Genomic DNA, 21,076 nt, shown 5'->3' on the forward strand with positions numbered 1-21,076 from the left:
TTAACATGACTAAGGTAATTAGCATGACTAATGTCATTTGAAATAAAACAGCCACACCAATGCTGTGGACCTGGTTAAGAAATTGAAATATTTTCATCCTGATTTCAGAGAGTGACACTTATTGATGTTATCATATGGAAGGTGCCAAGACTTAGTAGTTTCTTCATTTGGTAAAGTTACATTAGCCTAGACTCACAGGGGTATTCAACTCTTACTCTACGAGGTCCAGAGCGTGCTGTTTTTCTGTTCTATCTGATAATTAATTGCACCCACCTATTGTGCCAGGTCTAAATCAGTCCCTGATTAGAGGGGAACAATGAAAACAAGCAGTGGAAACGGCTTCGAGGTCCAGAGTTGAGTTTTAGGGGTAGAGGATACTTTGCACCATCACACATGAAGAAGAATTTATGGTATGTAGTATGCCATGTATTTTTTCAACCCAAGATTCTATCAGTATAGAGTAGAAGAGGTCAACACACCATGAACATAATGTAGCTATCTTAGTTATTAGTGATGCAAGGGTTGACTCATAACCCGCAGTCGGTCAGGTTTAGGGTCATGAAATATTATGTGGATGAAGGGCGGGTGGGTGGCGGCTGGGTTGAATAAAGAGAAAACAATACCTTGAAACAATCCATAAATGTATAATTTTTAGGCAATTTATAGTCTACATTGAGGTTTTTCTTTCGTTATTTTAGGCTAACTGGCATTAGTACCTAAGCCTACACATTATTAGGGCCTAAAGGCGTTGAATGCTTTCCAGTCGAAACAGTTCAGAAGAGATTGTACATATATTATGATGACATGTTGTGACATTATTGTTCGTTTAGGACTTCAGGCACACACCATTTTTCTTGGACCAACCCGAAGTCGGTAGCTGAAGTCTAAGACCATTTCTTTGCTGATTGGTGAACAGTAGGGATTCTTCAGTAAAGTCTTTATTGTCATTCAACGAGAGATGACTCATTTTCATGCACATTTTTAATTGAGAAATACTGCACATAACATCTTAGTTAGATGTAAAATTGTGTGACTAAGATCTCTGCAAAAACGTCAAAATTAATGACAGCTTTCTTGAGTAGGTTAGATTAATTATGACGTCATCTCAAAATAGAAAAACAATACTATTGCCGCTTTTCTCTCTCTCGGGAATATGCTAGCACACTCCTTGGGTTTGCATAGCTGACTTCGGCCAGCCGCCAGCCGAACTGAAGCATACCTTAAATGTAGGCTATGTGCACCAAATATCCTACATGCAAATCGCCAAACACTTTAGGGAATGGTGTCACGGCTTTCTTCTGTTGAAGGAGAGGCGGACCAAAACGCAGCGTGGTTATTGTGATACATCTTTAATGAAGATGATAAACGAACAATATACAAAACAAGAAATGTATAACCTCTCACTCTCTATAACCTCTCACATTGCCTTAATATTAACTCCTGCAGAATTATACATTTCTTGCATAAAATGATACACCAAATGCAGGCAAAATTTGGAATTGGGAACAGGAGTGGAGAAAGATGATTGATTTCTTTCAGCATCTTGCGAAGAATGCAAATACACAGTTAGATACCATCTGCAGAGGTGCTACCTTTATCAACATCATAAAAGCTGATAGTAGACTATTTCAACCACACAATTTATCCTATGCATCCAAGCCGAACGTAAATCTTATCAGAAACATGTTGCATCGTTTTTACAGCTTTCTATTTCCTTACAACCGGTCAAAACTTTGCACGGAAAATCATTCCTGTTTTTCTTTTAGTTATTGCATTTTGTCACCAGGCCTTTGCTCTGTGAAAGAAGCAGAGATGACAGAGAAAACTTTAAAAGTGTCAACTGGATTGTAGCATTCATTCTATCGATTTATGACATTGTTCTGGTATTAATATGGAGTTGGTCCTCCCTTTGCTGCTATAATAGCCTCTACTCTTCTTGGAAGGCTTTCCACTAGATGTTGGAACATTGCTGCGGGGACTTGCTTCCATTCAGCCACAAGGGCATTAGTGAGGTTGGGCATGGATGTTGGGCGATTAGGCTTGACTCGTAGTCTGCGTTCCAATTCATCCCAAAGGTGTTCGATGGGGTTGATGTCAGGGCTCTGTGCAGGCAAGTCAAGTTCTTCCACACCGATCTCGACAAACCATTTCTGTATGGACCTCGCTTTGTGCACGGGGGCATTGTCATGCCTAAACAGGAAAGGGCCTTCCCCAAACTGTTGCCACAATGTTGCAAGACCAGAATCGTCTAGAATGTCATTGTATGCTGTAGTGTTAAGATTTCTGTTCACTGGAACAAAGGGCCTTAGCCCGAACAATGAAAAACAGCCCCAGACCATTATGGCTCCTCCACCAAAGTTTACAGTTGGCACTATGCATTGGGGCATGTAGCGTTCTCCTGGCATCTGCCAAACCCATACTTTTACACGGTATGCATTTCCACTTCACAATAACAGCACTTACAGTTGACCGAGGCAGCTTCAGCAAGGCAAAAGTTTGACTAACTGACTTGTTGGAAAGGTGGCATCCTATGACAGTGCCACATTGAAAGTCACTGAGCTCTTCAGTAAGGCCATTCTACTGTCAATGTTTGTCTATGGAGATTACATGGCCGTGTGCTCGATTTTGTATACCTGTCAGCAACGGGTGTGGTTAAAGTAGCTGAATCTGCTAATTTGAAGAGGTGTCCATGTAGTTTTGTATATATAGTGTATATAAACCCTGGATTGTTGATGCTATGTATTGGCCAGTGAGAGGCTTTGAAGGTACCGATTGGTCATATTGGCACCATAGCCGCGGGAAGTAGGGGTGATGAGGGTGCTCCAGCACCACCTAAAAAAATGTGAATTACAAAATGATATATTTTGTATTTTTTATTTTTTATTATTTTTTTAAAGTAGTGCACTGGGCCTTTACTAGTTCTGTACTAGCAGACCAGCATAGCTTCTGTAGCATCGGATACTTTTTTGTCAGCACCCCTCCTCACCCGGTGAGAATTTTTTATTTTTTAATCGCATTACCCTCAGTCCCAAATTATATACAGTGCATTCGGAAAGTATTCAGACCCCTTGACTCTTTCCACGTTTTGTTACATTACAGCCTTATTCTTTAATTGATTAAATTGGTTTTCTCATCAATCTACACACACCCTATAATGACCAAGCAAAAACAGGTTTTTAGAAATGTTTGCTAATTTAAAAAAAAACTGCAATATTACATTTACAAAGTATTCAGACCATTTATTCAGTTTGTTGAAGCACCTTTGGCAGCGATTACAGCCTCGAGTCTTCTCGGGTATGATGCTACAAGCTTGGCACACCTGTATTTGGGGAGTTTCTACCATTAGTCTCTGCAGATCCTCTCAAGCTCTGTCAGGTTGTATGGGGACCGTTGCTGCACAGCTATTTTCAGGTCTCTCCAGAGCTGTTTGATCGTGTTCAAGTCTGGGCTCTGGCTGGGCTACTCAATGACATTTGGAGACTTGTCCCGAAGCCACTCCTGCATTGTCTTGGCTGTGTGCTTAAGGTTGTTGTCCTGTTGGAAGGTGAACCTTCACCGCAGTCTGAGGTCCTGAGCACTTTGGAGCAGGTTTTCATCAAGGATCTCTCTGTACTTTGCACCGTTCATCTTTGCCTTGATCCTGACTAGACTCGTAGTCCCTGCCGCTGAAAAACATCCCCACAGCATGATGCTGCCACCACCGAGCTTCACTGTAGGGATGGTGCCAGGTTTCCTCCAGATGTGACACTTGGCATTCAGGCCAAAGAGTTGAATCTTGGTTTCATCAGACCAGAGAATCTTGTTTCTCATGGTCTGAGAGTTTTTAAGTGCCTTTTGGCAAATACCAAGCAGGCTGTCATATGCCTTTTACAGAGGAGTGGCGTCGGTCTGGCCATTCTGCCATAAAGGCCTGATTGGTGGAGTGCTGCAGAGATGGTTGTCCTTTTGGAAGGTTCTCCCATCTCAACAGAGGAACTCTAGAGCTCTGCCAGAGTCACCTGCCTGACCAAGGCCGTTCTCCCCCGATTGCCTAGTTTGGCCTGCGTGCCAGCTCTAGGAAGAGTCTTGGTGGTTCCAAGCCTCTTCCATTTAAGAATGATGGAGGCCACTGTGTTCTTGGGGACCTTCAATGCTGCAGACATTTTTTGGTACCCTTCCCCAGATCTGTGCCTTGACACTGTCCTGTCTCGGAGCTCTACGGACAATTCCTTCCACCTCATGGCTTGGTTTTTGCTCTGATATACACTTTCAACTGTGGGACATTTATGTAGACAGGTGTGTGCCTTTCCAAATCATGTCCAATCAATTGAATTTACCACAGGTGGACTCCAATCAAGTTGTAGAAACATCTGAAGGATGATCAATGGAAACAGGAGGCAACTGAGCTCAATTTTAAGTCTCATAGCAATTGATGTGAATACTTATGTAAATAAGGTATGTCATTTATTTTTTCATTTTTTTGCAAACATTTCTTAAAACCTGTTTTGGCTTCGTCATTATGTCTAGATTTCTGAGGAAAAAATGTATTTAATCTATTTTAATCAATTTTAGAGCAAGGCTGTAACGTAACAAAATGTGGAAAAAGTCAAGAGGTCTGAATACTTTCCGAAGGCACTGTATTTCCCACGGCTATGATTGACACTCCCCAGAAGAAGTAGTCCTCTGCAATATTTGAGTGACATTTTTCATAAACAAAATAACACGTATTTAAGTATGATTTTGATGTAGATGGGAGATTAACATTAGAACTTTAAAAATAATACTTTAAGGAAAATGTTTTAAACATAGTTCTTATTTGTTTTTATATTTAGCTCACATAATATAATTTACAAGTATCTGTAATAGATAACATTTGTCAAAAACAAATGTAGACAGTAATAAATGCATTTCTATATCTTCCATGATATGTTTTTTAATGGTTGGAGAGTGCCAAGATGGAGGTGCGGTGTCTTCAAAACCCCTATCAGTCATAGTGTATATACAAATCATTAGTTATTAGCAATTGCAGGCAGGTGCGTGTGAACAGCTGACCAGTGTACCACAATTAGTTACATCATTTTTATGTTAATTTTCTGATGCAGTGTATATTTATGCAATAAAACACACAAATACAGTATTTCATTCACATAAAATATTAGAAAAATAAACCATTAAAAAAAATACATATTTGGATACAGATGCAGTACACAATTTAATCAGTACAAAAGTGTGTGCAGTACAAAAAGTGTGCAGAATCTTTAATTTAAAAAGTCTGGTCATAACTGACTTGAACATAGGCTAGGAATATAACCTAATACAGTTACAGTCGTTGATAATAAACAAATTATATTTTTGAGGAATTCAGCAGTTTCTGTTTACTAATACATTTACTTTATAAAGTTAAAACTTTTTGCTATTTTTTCTTCTGTTTGGATTCTTTCACACAACTCAAATACATGACAATTCTTACAGCACTCCTTGATTTTTTTGTTGTCATAGAATAAATCAACAACACCTAAAACACCAAGTGATCAGTTTGCAGAATGCAAAGAAATCTTTTTTAAATCCTGTTCAAAATGACAAGAAGCCTTACTACTGTAGTTAATTGACCTTGTGCATCAGATTTCCTGAGAATCAGCTGGTTGACAGAAGGGCATTGACACAACTGATTGTTACGCCACAGGTCCGCTCTACGAAGCGCTGTGCAGAAGAAGGGAAAAGTGGTAGATACCAGGTATTGTGCAGGTGGTTAATAACGCCCCTGTTAATAACGCCCCTGTTAATAACGCCCCTGTTAATAACGGTGTTGTAAACAACCTGGCAGACTACTGTAACGTTGTTAAGTGTGAGGAAGTTGTCGGCCAGCTGGACAGAGAAGACAGAGAGCTGCTGGGTCCTTGGGGTCCGGGGGGCCTCACATCAGGGGATCTAGAAAGGAATACAGAAAAAGAGGGTGTTGTTTGGAGAGAGGGGTGGATGGGTTCTTGATGGATTAAATGTCACCTTGGTGCAGAAGTATTGATTTATTAACTGATGTTGAACCAATTACCTCGTTGTCCTGGTCCGACTAGTGCTGATGCTGTTGTTGTTGTTGTTGTTGCTGTTGCTCCTGATCCTCCTCCTGGTTCTGGTTCTGCTGTCTCTCTCTCCAGGCTCGGAGGTTTAATTGCGGGATACTGTTGCAGTTAATGGGTTTGTTCTTGTCTTCGGGTTGGCTGAATGGATCATTGAACACGACTGTAATGCCAGTGTTGTCACAGATGATCTGAGCCAAAGAGACACGACTCAGGGCAGCCCTCTGTGCTGAGGTAAAGACACCTGGGTTTTCATACCACAGCCTGGGGATCAACAAGCAAGGGACATGAGAAACACGTGCATGCATACTCTGACAAACACATGCTGGAACAACCACTCTCTCTATTTCTCTTGATTTGCTCTCTCGTTCTCTTTATTATTTCTTTCTTTCTCACTCTCCTTCTATCGTTCTTTCTTGCTCGCTCTCCTTCTATCTTTCTTCCTTTCTTTCTTGCTCTCCTATCTTTCTTCCTTCCTTTCTTTCTTCCTCGCTCTCCTTCCTTCCTTATTTCCTTCCTTCCTTTCTTTCTCGCTCTCTTTCTTTCGCTCTCCTTTTCTCTCTCTCTCTCTCATTCAATTTCAATTAAGGGGCTTTATTGGCATGGGAAACATATGTTTCCATTGAAATAGATAATAAACATAAGTGAAATAATAAAAAATGTACAGTAAACATTGCACTCATAAAAGTTCCAAATAATAAAGACATTTCAAATGTCATATTATGTTTATATACAGAGTTGTAAAGATGTGCAAATAGTTAAAGTATGAAAAGGGAAATAAATAAACATAAATATAGGTTGTATTTACAATGGTGTTTGTTAAAACGGCCAGATTCAGTCAGCTGATTCTAGCCATCCCTTCTCGTTAGTTCTAGTTGGATATCTTAGTCTCCCATTCAGAGGACCCCTACTTTTGTTAGAGTCTTATTGGTCAAGGTCACGCCAAATACTTATCACCGCATCTCCTTGAGCCTATTAGTGGCCTGATTCCTAGGACTTCAGTTTTAAGAGCTTTGCACACCTAGATTGTATGATATTTGCCCATTATTCATTTAACAATTCTGCAAGCTTTGTCAAGTTGATTGTTGATCATAGCTAGACAGCCATTTCAAGTCTTGCCATAGAATTTCAAGCAGATTTAAGTCAAAACTGTAACTAGGCCACTCAGCAACGTTCAATGTCGTCTTGGTGACAAGCATAGCCACAATATCATGCAACCACCACCATGTTTGAAAATATGAAGAGTGGTACTCAGTGATGTGTTGTGTTAGATTTGCCCCAAACATAACGCTTTGTATTCAGGACATGAAGTTTATTTCTTTGCAATTTTACTTTAGTGCCTATTTGATCATGGTATTTGATTCCCTGCAGGATTATTGTCTTGCTGTAGCAAGATGGCTCAAATTAAGATCCTACATCTATGTATGGCTTTAGTCTGTTGTCATCATGCTTTTGCTTAATGCTGTTTCCACACAGAAACTTTTACTTGAGATGCGGCCTACATAGGGAAGTAAGACCATTAACTCTTACCATGACTAAGGTAATTGACATGGCCAAGGTAATTGACATGGCCAAGGTATGGCCAAGGTAATTGACATGGCCAAGGTAATTGACATGACTAAGGTAATTGACATGACTAAGGAAATGAACATGGCCAAGGTGATTAACATGATAAGAGGGGAACAATGAAAACAAGCAGTGGAACCGGCTTCGAGGTCCAGAGTTGAGTTTTAGGGGTAGAGGATACTTTGCACCATCACACATGAAGAATAATTTATGGTATGTAGTATGCCATGTCTTTTTTCAATCCAAAATTCTATCAGTATAGAGTAAAAGAAGTCAACACACCATGAAAATAATGTAGCTATCTTAGTTATTAGTGATGCAAAGGTTGACTCATAACCCGCAGTCGGTCAGGTTTAGGGTCATGAAATATTATGTGGATGAAGGGCGGGTGGGTGGCGGCTGGGTTGAATAAAGGGAAAACAATACCTTGAAACAATCCATAAATGTATCATTTATAGGCTACATTGAGGTTTTTCTTTCGTTATTTTAGGCTAACTGGCATTAGTACCTAAGCCTACACATTATTAGGGCCTAAAGGCGTTGAATGCTTTCCAGTCGAAACAGTTCAGAAGAGATTGTACATATATTATGATGATATGTGACATTATTGTTCGTTTAGGACTTCAGGCACACACCATTTTTTCTTGGACCAACCCGAAGTCGGTAGCTGAAGTCTAAGACCATTTCTTTGCTGATTGGTGAACAGTAGGGATTCTTCAGTAAAGTCTTTAGTTAGATGTAAAATTGCGCAACTAAGATCTCTGCAAAAACGTCAAAATTAATGGCAGATTTCTTGAGTAGGTCAAATTAATTATGACGTCATCTCAAAATAGAAAAACAATACTATTGCCACTTTTTTCTCTCGCGGGAGTATGCTAGCTGTAACGGTTCTCTTCTATCTCCTCCTCTGACGAAGAGGTGGAACAAGGATCGGACCAAAATGCAGCGTGTAGATTGCGATCCATGTTTAATCAACAAAACGTAAACACGAATCAATACAAAACACTACAAAACAAATAAACGCACCGAAAACCGAAGCAGCCTATACTTGTGTCAACTAACACAGCGAACAGGAACAAAGACACTAAGGACAATCACCCACGACAAACTCAAAGAATATGGCTGCCTAAATATGGTTCCCAATCAGAGACAACGATAAACACCTGCCTCTGATTGAGAACCACTCCAGACAGCCATAGACTTTGCTAGATCACCCCACTAGCTACAATCCCAATATATACACACCACATACAAAAACCCATGCCACACCCTGGCCTGACCCAATACATGAAGATAAACACAAAATACTTCGACCAGGGCGTGACAGAACCCCCCCCCCCCCCCTAAGGTGCGGACTCCCGAACGCACCTCAAAACAATAGTTAGGGTCCGGGTGGGCGTCTGAGGGACGTGGACCCCACTCAGTCAATGTCTTAGTCCCCTCTTCTCACGTCCCTGGATAGTCCACCCTCGCCGCCGACCATGGCCTAGTAGTCCTCACCCAGAACCCCACTGGACTGAGGAGCAGATCGGGACTGAAGGGCAGCTCGGGACTGAAGGGCAGCTCGGGAGTGAGAGAAAGCTCGGGAGTGAGAGGAAGCTCGGGAGTGAGAGGAAGCTCGGGAGTGAGAGGAAGCTCGGGAGTGAGAGGAAGCTCAGGCAGGTAGATAGATCTACCAGATCCTGACTGGCTGGTGGTTTCAGCAGATCCTGGCTGACTGGCAGATCCTGGCTGACTGGCAGATCCTGGCTGACTGGCGGATCTGGCGGATCCTGGCAGATCCTGGCCGACTGGCAGATCCTGGCCGACTGGCAGTTCTGGCAGATCCCGGCCGACTGGCGGTTCTGGCAGATCCCGGCTGACTGGCGGATCTGGAAGAGTCTGGCTGACTGGCGGATCTGGAAGAGTCTGGCTGACTGGCGGATCTGGAAGAGTCTGGCTGACTGGCGGATCTGGAAGAGTCTGGCTGACTGGCGGATCTGGAAGAGTCTGGCTGACTGGCGGATCTGGAAGAGTCTGGCAGATCTGGAAGAGTCTGGTTGACTGGCGGATCCTGGCAGACTGAAAGATCTGGCTGCTCCATGCTGACTGGCGGCTCTGGCTGCTCCATGTAGGCTGACAGCTCTGGCGGCTTCTTACAGACTAGCAGCTCTGGCGGCTCTGTGCAGACTGGCAGCTCCTTGCAGAGTGGCAGCTCCTTGCAGACTGGCAGCTCTGGCTGCTTCATGCAGACTGACAGCTCTGGCTGCTCCATGCAGACTGACATCTCTGGCTGCTCCATGCAGACTGACATCTCTGGCTGCTTCATGCAGACTGACAGCTCTGGCTGCTTCATGCAGACTGACATCTCTGGCTGCTCCATGCAGACTGACAGCTCTGGCTGCTCCATGCAGACTGACAGCTCCATGCAGACTGACAACTCTGGCTGCTCCATGCAGACTGACAGCTCTGACTGCTCCATGCAGGCTGGCAGCTCTGGCTGCTCCATGCAGGCTGGCAGCTCTGGCTGCTCCATGCAGGCTGGCAGCTCTGGCTGCGCTGAACAAACAGGAGACTCCAGCAGCGCTGTAGAGGAAGAAGGCTCTAGCTGCGCTGAACAGGCAGGAAACTCCGGCAGCGCAGGAGAGGAGAAAGGCTCCGACAGCGCTGGAGAGGCGAGGCGCACTGTAGGCCTGATGCGTGGTGCTGGCACTGGTGGTACTGAACCGAGGACATGCACAGGAAGCCTTGTGCGGGGAGCTGCTACCGGAGGGCTGGGGTGTGGAGGTGGTACTGGATAGACCGGACCGTGCAGGCGCACTGGAGCTCTTGAGCACCGAGCCTGCCCAATCTTACCTGGTTGAATACTCTCGGTCGCCCTGCCAGTGCAGCGAGGTGGAATAGCCCGCACTGGGCTATGCAGGCGAACCGGAGACACCGAGCGCAAGGCTGGTGCCATGTAAACCGGCCCAAGGAGACGCACTGGGGACCAGATGCGTAGAGCCGGCTTCATGGCATTTGGCTCGACGCACAATCTAGCCCGTCCGATACACGGGGCTGGAATATACCGCACCGGGCTATGCACCCGCACTGGGGACACCGTGCGCACCACTGCATAACACGGTGCCTGCCCGGTCTCTCTAGCCCCCCGGTAACCACAGGAAGTTAGCGTAGGTCTCCTACCTAGCGTAGCCCTACTCCCTGTGAGCCTCCCCCCAAGACATTTTTGGGGCTGGCTCTCGGGCTTCCATCCGCTACGCCGTGCTGCCTCCTCATACCTGCGCCTCTCAGCTTTTGCCGCCTCCAGTTCTTCCTTGGGGCGACGATATTCTCCAGGCTGAGCCCAGGGTCCTTTACCGTCCAGTTCGTCCTCCCATGTCCATTTCTCCAGGTAGTGCAGCCTCTCCCACTGCAGCTGCTGCTGCTCCTGCTGCCTTTGTTGCCTCTCCTGTGGCTCCTGCCTGTTGACACGCTGCTTGGTCCGTTTGTGGTGGGTGATTCTGTAACGGTTCTCTTCTATCTCCTCCTCTGACGAAGAGGTGGAACAAGGATCGGACCAAAATGCAGCGTGTAGATTGCGATCCATGTTTAATCAACAAAACGTAAACACGAATCAATACAAAACACTACAAAACATATAAACGTACCGAAAACCGAAACAGCCTATACTTGTGTCAACTAACACAGCGAACAGGAACAAAGACACTAAGGACAATCACCCACGACAAACTCAAAGAATATGGCTGCCTAAATATGGTTCCCAATCAGAGACAACGATAAACACCTGCCTCTGATTGAGAACCACTCCAGACAGCCATAGACTTTGCTAGATCACCCCACTAGCTACAATCCCAATATATACACACCACATACAAAAACCCATGCCACACCCTGGCCTGACCCAATACATGAAGATAAACACAAAATACTTCAACCAGGGCGTGACACTAGCACACTCCTTGGGTTTGCATAGCTGACTTCGGCTAGCCGCCAGCCGAACTGAAGCATGCCTTAAATGTAGGCTATGTGCACCAAATATCCTACATGCAAATCGCCAAAGGCTTTAGGGAATGGGCAGAAAAAGTTCAAGTTGATCAAGAGGGGACAATGTCAGAGTTTAATTCAATAATAGAAAAGCTGTGAAATGGAGAGTTAAAAATAAAGAGAGGGAATGCCATAAAAGTAATGTTTGTAAAAGATTTGGTGAAGTGGTAAAAGAGATGAAAGCAGTGCCAGCTATGTTATATTTGATGGTTGTGAGGGCTATACAAATTATACAGTCACAACAGGAGGACTTCAAATAGGCCTATGGCACATCAAGGGAACTGTATGTAGGGGAACTGTATGTAGGGGAACTGTATGTAGGGGAACTGTTCAGATGGGTTAAATGGAAACTGAAATTTGGACACTGACTGTAGGTCTATAACCTCTCACATTGCCTTAATATTAACTCCTGCAGAATTATAAATTTCTTGCATAAAATGATACACCAAATGCAGGCAAAATTTGGAATTGGGAACAGGAGTGGAGAAAGATGATTTGATTTCTTTCAGCATCTTGCGAAGAATGCAAATACACAGTTAGATACCATCTGCAGAGGTGCTACTTTTATCAACATCATAAAAGCTGATAGTAGACTATTTCAACCACACAATCTAGCCTATGCATCCAAGCCGAACGTAAATCTTATCAGAAACATGTTGCATCATTTTTACACCTTTCCATTTCCTTACAACCGGTCAAAACTTAGCACGGAAAATCATTCCTGTTTTTCTTTTAGTTATTGCATTTTGTCACCAGGCCTTTGCTCCGTGAAAGAAGCAGAGATGACAGAGAAAACTTTACAAGTGTCAACTGGATTGTAGCATTCATTCTATCGATTTATGACATTGTTCTGGTATTAATATGGAGTTGGTCCTCCCTTTGCTGCTATAATAGCCTCTACTCTTTTTGGAAGGCTTTCCACTAGATGTTGGAACATTGCTGCGGGGACTTGCTTCCATTCAGCCACAAGGGCATTAGTAAGGTTGGGCATGGATGTTGGGCAATTAGGCTTGACTTGTAGTCTGCGTTCCAATTCATCCCAAAGGTGTTCGATGGGGTTGATGTCAGGGCTCTGTGCGGGCAAGTCAAGTTCTTCCACACCGATCTCGACAAACCATTTCTGTATGGCCCTCGCTTTGTGCACGGGAGCATTGTCATGCCTAAACAGGAAAGGGCCTTCCCCAAACTGTTGCCACAATGTTGGAAGCCCAGTATCGTCTAGAATGTCATTGTATGCTGTAGTGTTAAGATTTCTGTTCACTGGAACAAAGGGCCTTAGCCCGAACAATGAAAAACAGCCCCAGGCCATTATGGCTCCTCCGCCAAACTTTACAGTTGGCACTATGCATTCGGGCATGTAGCGTTCTCCTGGCATCTGCCAAACCCAGATTTTTACACGCTATGCATTTCTACTTCACAATAACAGCACTTACAGTTGACCGAGGCAGCTTCAGCCAGGCAAAAGTTTGACTAACTGACTTGTTGGAAAGGTGGCATCCTATGACAGTGCCACATTGAAAGTCACTGAGCTCTTCAGTAAGGTCATTCTACTGTCAATGTTTGTCTATGGAGATTACATGGCCGTGTGCTCGATTTTGTATACCTGTCAGCAACGGGTGCGGTTAATCTGCTGATTTGAAGAGGTGTCCACATACTTTTGTATATATAGTGTATATAAACCCTGGATGCTATGTATTGGCCAGTGAGAGGCTTTGAAGGTACCGATTGGTCTTATTGGCACCATAGCCGCGGGAAGTAGGGGTCCTGAGGGTGCTCCAGCACCCCCTGAAAAATGTGAATGACAAAATTATATATATATATTTTATTAATATATATTTTTTAAATTAAGTAGTGCACTGGGCCTTTACTAGTTCTGTACTACCAGACCAGCATAGCTTCTGTAGCAAGGGATACTTTTTTTGTCAGCACCCCTCCTCACCAGGTGAGAAAATATATATTTTTAAATCGCATCACCCTTAGTCCCAAATTATATGCATTCGGAAAGTATTCAGACCCCTTGACTCTTTCCATGTTTTGTTACATTACAGCCGTATTCTTTAATTGATTAAATTGGTTTTCTCATCAATCTACACACACCCTATAATGACTAAGCAAAAACAGGTTTTTAGAAATGTTTGCTAATTTATATAAAAAACTGCAATATCACATTTACAAAGTATTCAGACCATTTATTCAGTTTGTTGAAGCACCTTTGGCAGCGATTACAGCCTCGAGTTTTCTCGGGTCTGCAAACATTTCTTAACACAACGTGCCTTTGGAACACAAGAGTGATGGTTGCTGATAATGGGACTCTGTACGCCTACGTAGATATTCCATTAAAATATCTGCCGTTTCCAGCTACAATAGTAATTTACAACATTAACAATGTCAACACTGTCTTTCTGATCAATGTTCTGTTATTTTAATGGACAAAAAATGGCTTTTCTTTCAAAAACAAGGACATTTCTAAGTGACCACAAACCTTTGAACATTAGTGTACGTCTGAAAACTAATAGAGCGAGATACTGAGGTCCAACCACCATAGCTGCTGTCATTTTAGTTGTACCGCATATATAGACGATAACTTGCAATAATAACTGGCAACTTGCTGTAAAACTGATACAATCACTGCCTCCAGGAACTGATATGCATGGTTTATTACTGTGAAATAAAGTTATGGCCAGACTGGGCATTCAGTGACGACCGAAAGGAATGTCTTTGTTCAGGGCCAGTCGAAAACAATTCCTCTTTATTTTGAGCAAAACATTGTGGAGCATACAAGAATGTCAGTGTAGGAGCTCCTTGAGTTTTTATGCTCCATGCAACTCGAACTACATAAGGTGTGTAAACAACCCTTTTGTATAGTGGTGGGTTAGGTCTATTTTGAATTCATGATTTGGTCTCACATCAAAGGTCCATAAGAAATTCTCCTCAATAGCAAATACTACAAATCAATACACTTCAAAGAACATCAGGCATCAAGTGAGACATATCCATTCATTGTAATATCTTATATCCTTTGAAGTTCATACTCACTTTGCCTTTAACTCAATATGAATTCAGATAAAAAAACAGAATATCCTGCCATGTTGGCATTGTTACTTGACATCAAATCAAATCAAATCAAAATGTATTTGTCACATACACATGGTTAGCAGATGTTAATGCGAGTGTAGCGAAATGCTTGTGCTTCTAGTTCCGACAATGCAGTAATAACCAACAAGTAATCTAACTAACAATTCCAAAACTACTGTCTTATACACAGTGTAAGGGGATAAAGAATATGTACATAGGGATATATGAATGAGTGATGGTACAGAGCAGCATAGGCAAGATACAGTAGATGGTATCGAGTACAGTATATACATATGAGATGAGTATGTAAACAAAGTGGCATAGTTAAAGTGGCTAGTGATACATGTATTACATAAGGATGCAGTCGATGATATAGAGTACAGTATATACGTATGCATATGAGATGAATAATGTAGGGTAAGTAACATTATATAAGGTAGCATTGTTTAAAGTGGCTAGTGATATATTTACATCATTTCCCATCAATTCCCATTATTAAAGTGGCTGGAGTTGAGACAGTGTCAGTGTCAGTGTGTTGGCAGCAGCCACTCAATGTTAGTGGTGGCTGTTTAACAGTCTGATGGCCTTGAGATAGAAGCTGTTTTTCAGTCTCTCGGTCCCAGCTTTGATGCACCTGTACTGACCTCGCCTTCTGGATGATAGCGGGGTGAACAGGCAGTGGCTCGGGTGGTTGATGTCCTTGATGATCTTTATGGCCTTCCTGTAACATCGGGTGGTGTAGGTGTCCTGGAGGGCAGGTAGTTTGCCCCCGGTGATGCGTTGTGCAGACCTCACTACCCTCTGGAGAGCCTTACGGTTGAGGGCGGAGCAGTTGCCGTACCAGGCGGTGATACAGCCCGCCAGGATGCTCTCGATTGTGCATCTGTAGAAGTTTGTGAGTGCTTTTGGTGACAAGCCGAATTTCTTCAGCCTCCTGAGGTTGAAGAGGCGCTGCTGCACCTTCTTCACGATGCTGTCTGTGTGAGTGGACCAATTCAGTTTGTCTGTGATGTGTATGCCGAGGAACTTAAAACTTGCTACCCTCTCCACTACTGTTCCATCGATGTGGATAGGGGGGTGTTCCCTCTGCTGTTTCCTGAAGTCCACAATCATCTCCTTAGTTTTGTTGACGTTGAGTGTGAGGTTATTTTCCTGACACCACACTCCGAGGGCCCTCACCTCCTCCCTGTAGACCGTCTCGTCGTTGTTGGTAATCAAGCCTACCACTGTTGTGTCGTCCGCAAACTTGATGATTGAGTTGGAGGCGTGCGTGGCCACGCAGTCGTGGGTGAACAGGGAGTACAGGAGAGGGCTCAGAATGCAGAGGGCTCAGAACACATGATGTCACATCAATGGTTTATGACCTTTCAGGAACTGATTATGGCTTTATTGCAGTACAAAGCATTACTTAGGAACAAGTAGTTTTCCTGGTACACTACTAGTGGTGATCACCACTAGGCACATACCTTTCATCAGACCAGCAGAGAGCGTCACTTCAGCCCTCTGCAGCCAACCTCAACCTAACACAACATCCAAGCTGTGGCAATAACATCATATGGCACTGAGGTGCTGTTGAAGAGGCTAAATTGACCCTAATTGAACCTACCACCAGCATTAGTCAATGATGCTCCTATGCATCTGTGGTGAGTTAAGAGGGTCTACACCAGAAGTGAATGGTTATTTGTAGGAGAAATGTATATGGTAGAGGCAATTCAACTTGGAATGTACTGAGTGCAGATGATCATATGTTGGCAGGCACTGATAAGGGTGGAGAGCTGTGGATTAGTGAGGAAGGGGGTACATATTAAGTATATTAAGTTTGAAGTTGTCCATGAGATTTAATAGGTTCATTTAGAACCTAACACTTTCAAGCATTCAGTCAGGGGTGTCTAGTTGTAAATTTGTTTTGTTAGAGGATCCACATACTAAAATTACAGCTTCTATTGAATTGGGACCAACATTACGTTTGTACAACTCAGTTCCGCAATACCAACGAGAATACAAAAAGCTTATCACACTTTTCTGTCAAGCTCTGATTGGTTAGGGCTTTATGTGGCAGGTGGACCCTGTCTATACCCCAGTTCTACGTTGAGAGGGTATTCATTTTTCAAGTAGAGTCTTAAAGGGAGAGTCTGACTTATGATGGCATTTTTCAAGCTTGTATTCGTTGTCTTAATTGCTTACCAGAACACAGGTACGAGTCCGCTATACAATTGCACACATTTTAGGTTGTTAACTCTATGAATGTGATGTTATAGTATTTTTTATTCAATGGACATTATTGACATATAAATTAATGTTTCAATTAAATTAAACATGTAATTAAAATGTGTAATCTTGTTCATGAGACTTTTAGAACCATAAATGGAGTGCTCAATTATTTAACAATCTTTTAATATTTCCACAGCTCTGGCGAGGGTTGTCACTGGGGAGGAAACACAAAACGCCTGGGACAAGCTGAACGTAAGAACTATTGTTATTTTGGAACAATAATTCCCCCATTTAACCCCCAAAATATAGCCTTAGTGTATGCAACATATTGTGTGTGTGAAACATATTGTGTGTATGAAACATATTGTGTGTGTGCAATATATTGTGCTGCCTACTGTACTAACAACCAACTGGCAAGGTTCAAAGCAGAAAGCTAACAAATATGGAGAGAAAAAACAGAAGTGTATTACTGGGAGAAAATTACCAGATAATGTGCTCTCTCTCTCTTATATATATATATATATATATATATGGGTACTTGTATATACATATAATTCAAGAAATATACAGTACCAGTCAAAAGTTTGGACACACCTACTCATTCCAGGTTTTTGCTTTATTTGTGCTATTTTCTACATTGTAGAATAATAGTGAAGACATCCAAACTATGAAATAACACATATGGAATCATGTAGTAACCAAAAAAGTGTTGAACAAATATATTTTATATTATTCAAAGGAGCCACCCTTTGCCTTGATGAGAGCTTTGGACAGTCTTAGCATTCTCTCAACCAGCTTCATGAGGTAGTCACCTGGAATGCGTTTAAATTAACAGACGTGACTTGTTAAAAGTTCATTTATGCAATTTCTTTCCTTGTTAGTACGTTTGAGCCAATCACTTGTGTTGTGACAAGGTAGTGGTGGTATACAGAAGATAGCCTTAATTGGCAAAAGAACAAGTCCATATTATGGCAAGAACAGCTCAATTAAGCAAAGAGAAATAAGAGTCACTCATTACTATAAAACATGAAGGTCAGTCAATCCGGAAAATTGAAAAAACTTTGAACATTTCTTCAAGTGCAGTCGCAAAAACAATCAAGCACTATGATGAAACATGCTCTCATGAGGACCACCACAGGAAAGGAAAACCCAGAGTTACCTATGCTGCAGAGGATAGGTTCATTAGAGTTACCAGTCTCAGAAATTGCAGCCCAAATAAATGCTTCACAGAGTTGAAGTAACAGACACATCATCAACTGTTCAGAGGTGACTGTGTGAATCAGGCCTTCATGGTCAAATTGCTGCAAAGAAACAGGATCAATGGACATTCGTCTGGTGGAAATTTGTCCTTTGGTCTGATGAGTCCAAATTTGAGGTTTTTGTTTCCAAACGCTGTGTCTTTGTGAGACGCAGACTAGGTGAACGGATGATCTCCACATGTGTGGTTCCCGCCGTGAAGCATGGAAGAGTAGGTGTGATGGTGCTTTGCTGGTGATACTGTCAGTGATTTATTTAGGATTCAAGGCACACTTAACCAGCATGGCTACCACAACATTCTGCAGCGATATGCCATCCCATCTGGCTTGCGCTAAGTGGGACTATAATTCGTTTTTCAAGAGGACAAGTACCCATCACACCTCCAGGCTGTGTAATGATACCTCCAGGCTGTGTATTGACCCCTCTAGGCTGTATAAGGGCTATTTGGCCAAGAAGGAGAGTGATGAAGTGGTGCATCAGATGACCTGGCCTCAACAATCACCCGACCTTAACCCAATTGAGACGGTTCAGGATGAGTTGGACTGCAGAGTGAAGGAAAAGCAGCCAACAGCTCAGTATATGTGGGAAGTCCTTCAAGACGGTTGGAAACGCATTCTGGGTGAAGCTGGTTGAGAGAATACCAAGAATGTGCAAAGCTGTCATCAAGGCAAAGGGTGGCTCCTTTGAAGAATCTAAAATATTTGTATAAAGACATAAAGAATTGTTTAACACTTTTTTGGTTACTACATGATTCCACATGTGTATATTCCAATTTCATTTCTGTATTCTTGTAAAAGAATAAGGTAGAAAACAGTCAGTTTATAAAAGACAGGGAAATGTTTTGCAACACGAAAGAACAGTTAATCCTAATCAAGCACTGCTTTTCAGGCGGTACATTTTCAGGAATAATATAAATGTCCACTTATATACTGAGTAGAATAAATGGAGGTCTTTTCCTCAGTATCCCACCACAACTTTGTGTTAGCATTCTTCTCTTTTCCTCTCCTCCGCTCAGAAATGGGACAGCTGCCAGGACTGTACCCAAATAATTGAACTCCTTACAGGCCTTCTCTCCAATCCAGACATTCAGGTGAATATATCAGCAGAACACCCCTGAACCATACATTTAATAATTCATAAAAACACCCATAACCATCAGATCACTACTATTTGCATTATGATGTCCATTCACCTGGTTCAGTTTTTGTTCCTGGTTGTCGAAGTAAGGTTGAGGATAGAGTCTTGAGGTTTCTTTTGAGCAAACCAGAAGGAAACACAGACGTTCAGTTCCTGATATGGTTTTCACCTGTAACACCCCTATAACGGCCATCTCAAACCCTCATTCTACACTAGAAGTGGTACAGTATGTGTGCGTTTCTGTTCTGCACTGCTGTGGTATTAGAGACACCCTGTTTTCTATCTAAACATGAAAAGAAACTACTAAGTATTTTACTGTAGCTTTTGATACTTTCTTTAATACGTGTTAATGATTACAGAACACAATAAATATACTTAATGCATCTCAAAGTGATTTCAGGATCTTTCTCAACCTCTGCCACTCCTCCATCCCCAGACCAAGATCAGGAGCGAGCTGGAGAAACTGTGTGACCACATGCCAGGTCCTGCAGCACCTAAACTGTGCCGGGAGCAGGTGGATAAGAATCTCCCACTGTCCTTCGCCTTCTTGACCAGCTTCGCCGTAAGTGTTAGTGGGAGGTTGAGAAAGATCCTGGTTGGTACTTCTTCAAATAATTCTGACTGAATGAGCCTAAATTAAGCTTCTCTCCTCTCCCACAGAAACCAGCTAAGGTGTGCTCCGTGTTGGGACTGTGTGGCTCCCAGTCAGAGGGCCAGCAGCATGACCTGCTGAACAATCACATTCAAGACACTCTGAAGTCAGCCATGACAATGGTGAGACAGAAAGAACAAGATGAATGCTCTCTCTCTCTGACCTATTCTGTGTCCTGCTGACTGTTTTTGTCTGTCTGAACCTGACTGTGTCTGTCTTCATCTTGTTTTCCTTCTGTCTACCAGGTGCAGTTCTCACCACAATGTACGTTCTGCGTTTATCTCATCAAGATACTGAAGAATATGCTGCCAAAAGTAAGGCATGCCTTAGAAATAAAAGTACTGTAGTGATTCCATTTATTTAAGGCATGCGCACACACTAACACACACATTCCCTGTATTGGTTTCCCCTCCCAGATGGCTGTGATTGATATGCTGGGGAAGGTGTGTGGCATTCTGCCCTCATCTTACAGAGATCAGTGTGAGAACCTGATAGAGAAGTATGGTAAGATGCTGATGGACATGCTCCTGAGCTACATCAACCCTGAGGCCATCTGCACCCTCATTCAAATCTGTCATGGCATGGAGACGCTTGTCAGTGGTGAGTTGATTACCACTTCCTCGTTAAGCTCTCCTGCCCTGCACCACTGTATAGTCACTTTTCTTTCTCCCTCTCTCCATTTCCTCATTTTGAAATGACTTTCTCTCAGAGAGTGCTCCTCTGTCTGACTGTGACTCCTGTCTGACCCTGGCGGTTTTGACTCATCTACAGCTGGGCTCCAATGCTTCAGAGCCCCAGACCGCCTCCTTCCTGGGCTCTGTCTGCCAGCTCCACCCCAATGCCATCCCCAAGGTCAGCCCTGCCCCCTGGTCTACATCACCCCTCATCTCGCGCCTTATAGAAGCCTCTGGGCTCATGTCTTATTTCTCTCTTTTCAGTGTGACGGCTTCACCAAGCTCCATGGCCACCAGCTTAAGGGGGTTCTGGGTAAACCAGAGTCTGCCCTTAATGTGTGTGAGGTGTGTCATATTTAGAGTCACTCAACTACATACTGTAACATAACATGAAAGTCACTTAAATCCACATTTCTATGGGTTGGGTG

At 43.0% G+C, this 21,076-nt stretch overlaps 1 protein-coding gene across 4 annotated transcripts in view; it reads left to right on the forward strand.

The window, feature by feature from the left end:
* The window catches only part of LOC115124271 (prosaposin-like), an 85,152-nt gene that overhangs the window by 62,141 nt on the left and 1,935 nt on the right, over nt 1–21,076 (forward strand). For all 4 annotated transcript variants that reach the window (XM_065017519.1, XM_065017517.1, XM_029653703.2 and 1 more), the window contains 7 exons: nt 17,125–17,180; nt 19,201–19,884; nt 19,983–20,096; nt 20,220–20,288; nt 20,391–20,574; nt 20,684–20,826; nt 20,913–20,993. In XM_065017519.1, the coding sequence (XP_064873591.1) occupies nt 19,798–19,884; nt 19,983–20,096; nt 20,220–20,288; nt 20,391–20,574; nt 20,684–20,826; nt 20,913–20,993 (678 nt within the window). In that variant the 5' untranslated portion in view covers nt 17,125–17,180; nt 19,201–19,797. The remainder of the gene's footprint in view (nt 1–17,124; nt 17,181–19,200; nt 19,885–19,982; nt 20,097–20,219; nt 20,289–20,390; nt 20,575–20,683; nt 20,827–20,912; nt 20,994–21,076) is intronic.

The sequence above is a fragment of the Oncorhynchus nerka genome, linkage group LG4 (genome assembly GCF_034236695.1).
Source record: "Oncorhynchus nerka isolate Pitt River linkage group LG4, Oner_Uvic_2.0, whole genome shotgun sequence".
NCBI lineage: Eukaryota > Metazoa > Chordata > Actinopteri > Salmoniformes > Salmonidae > Oncorhynchus > Oncorhynchus nerka.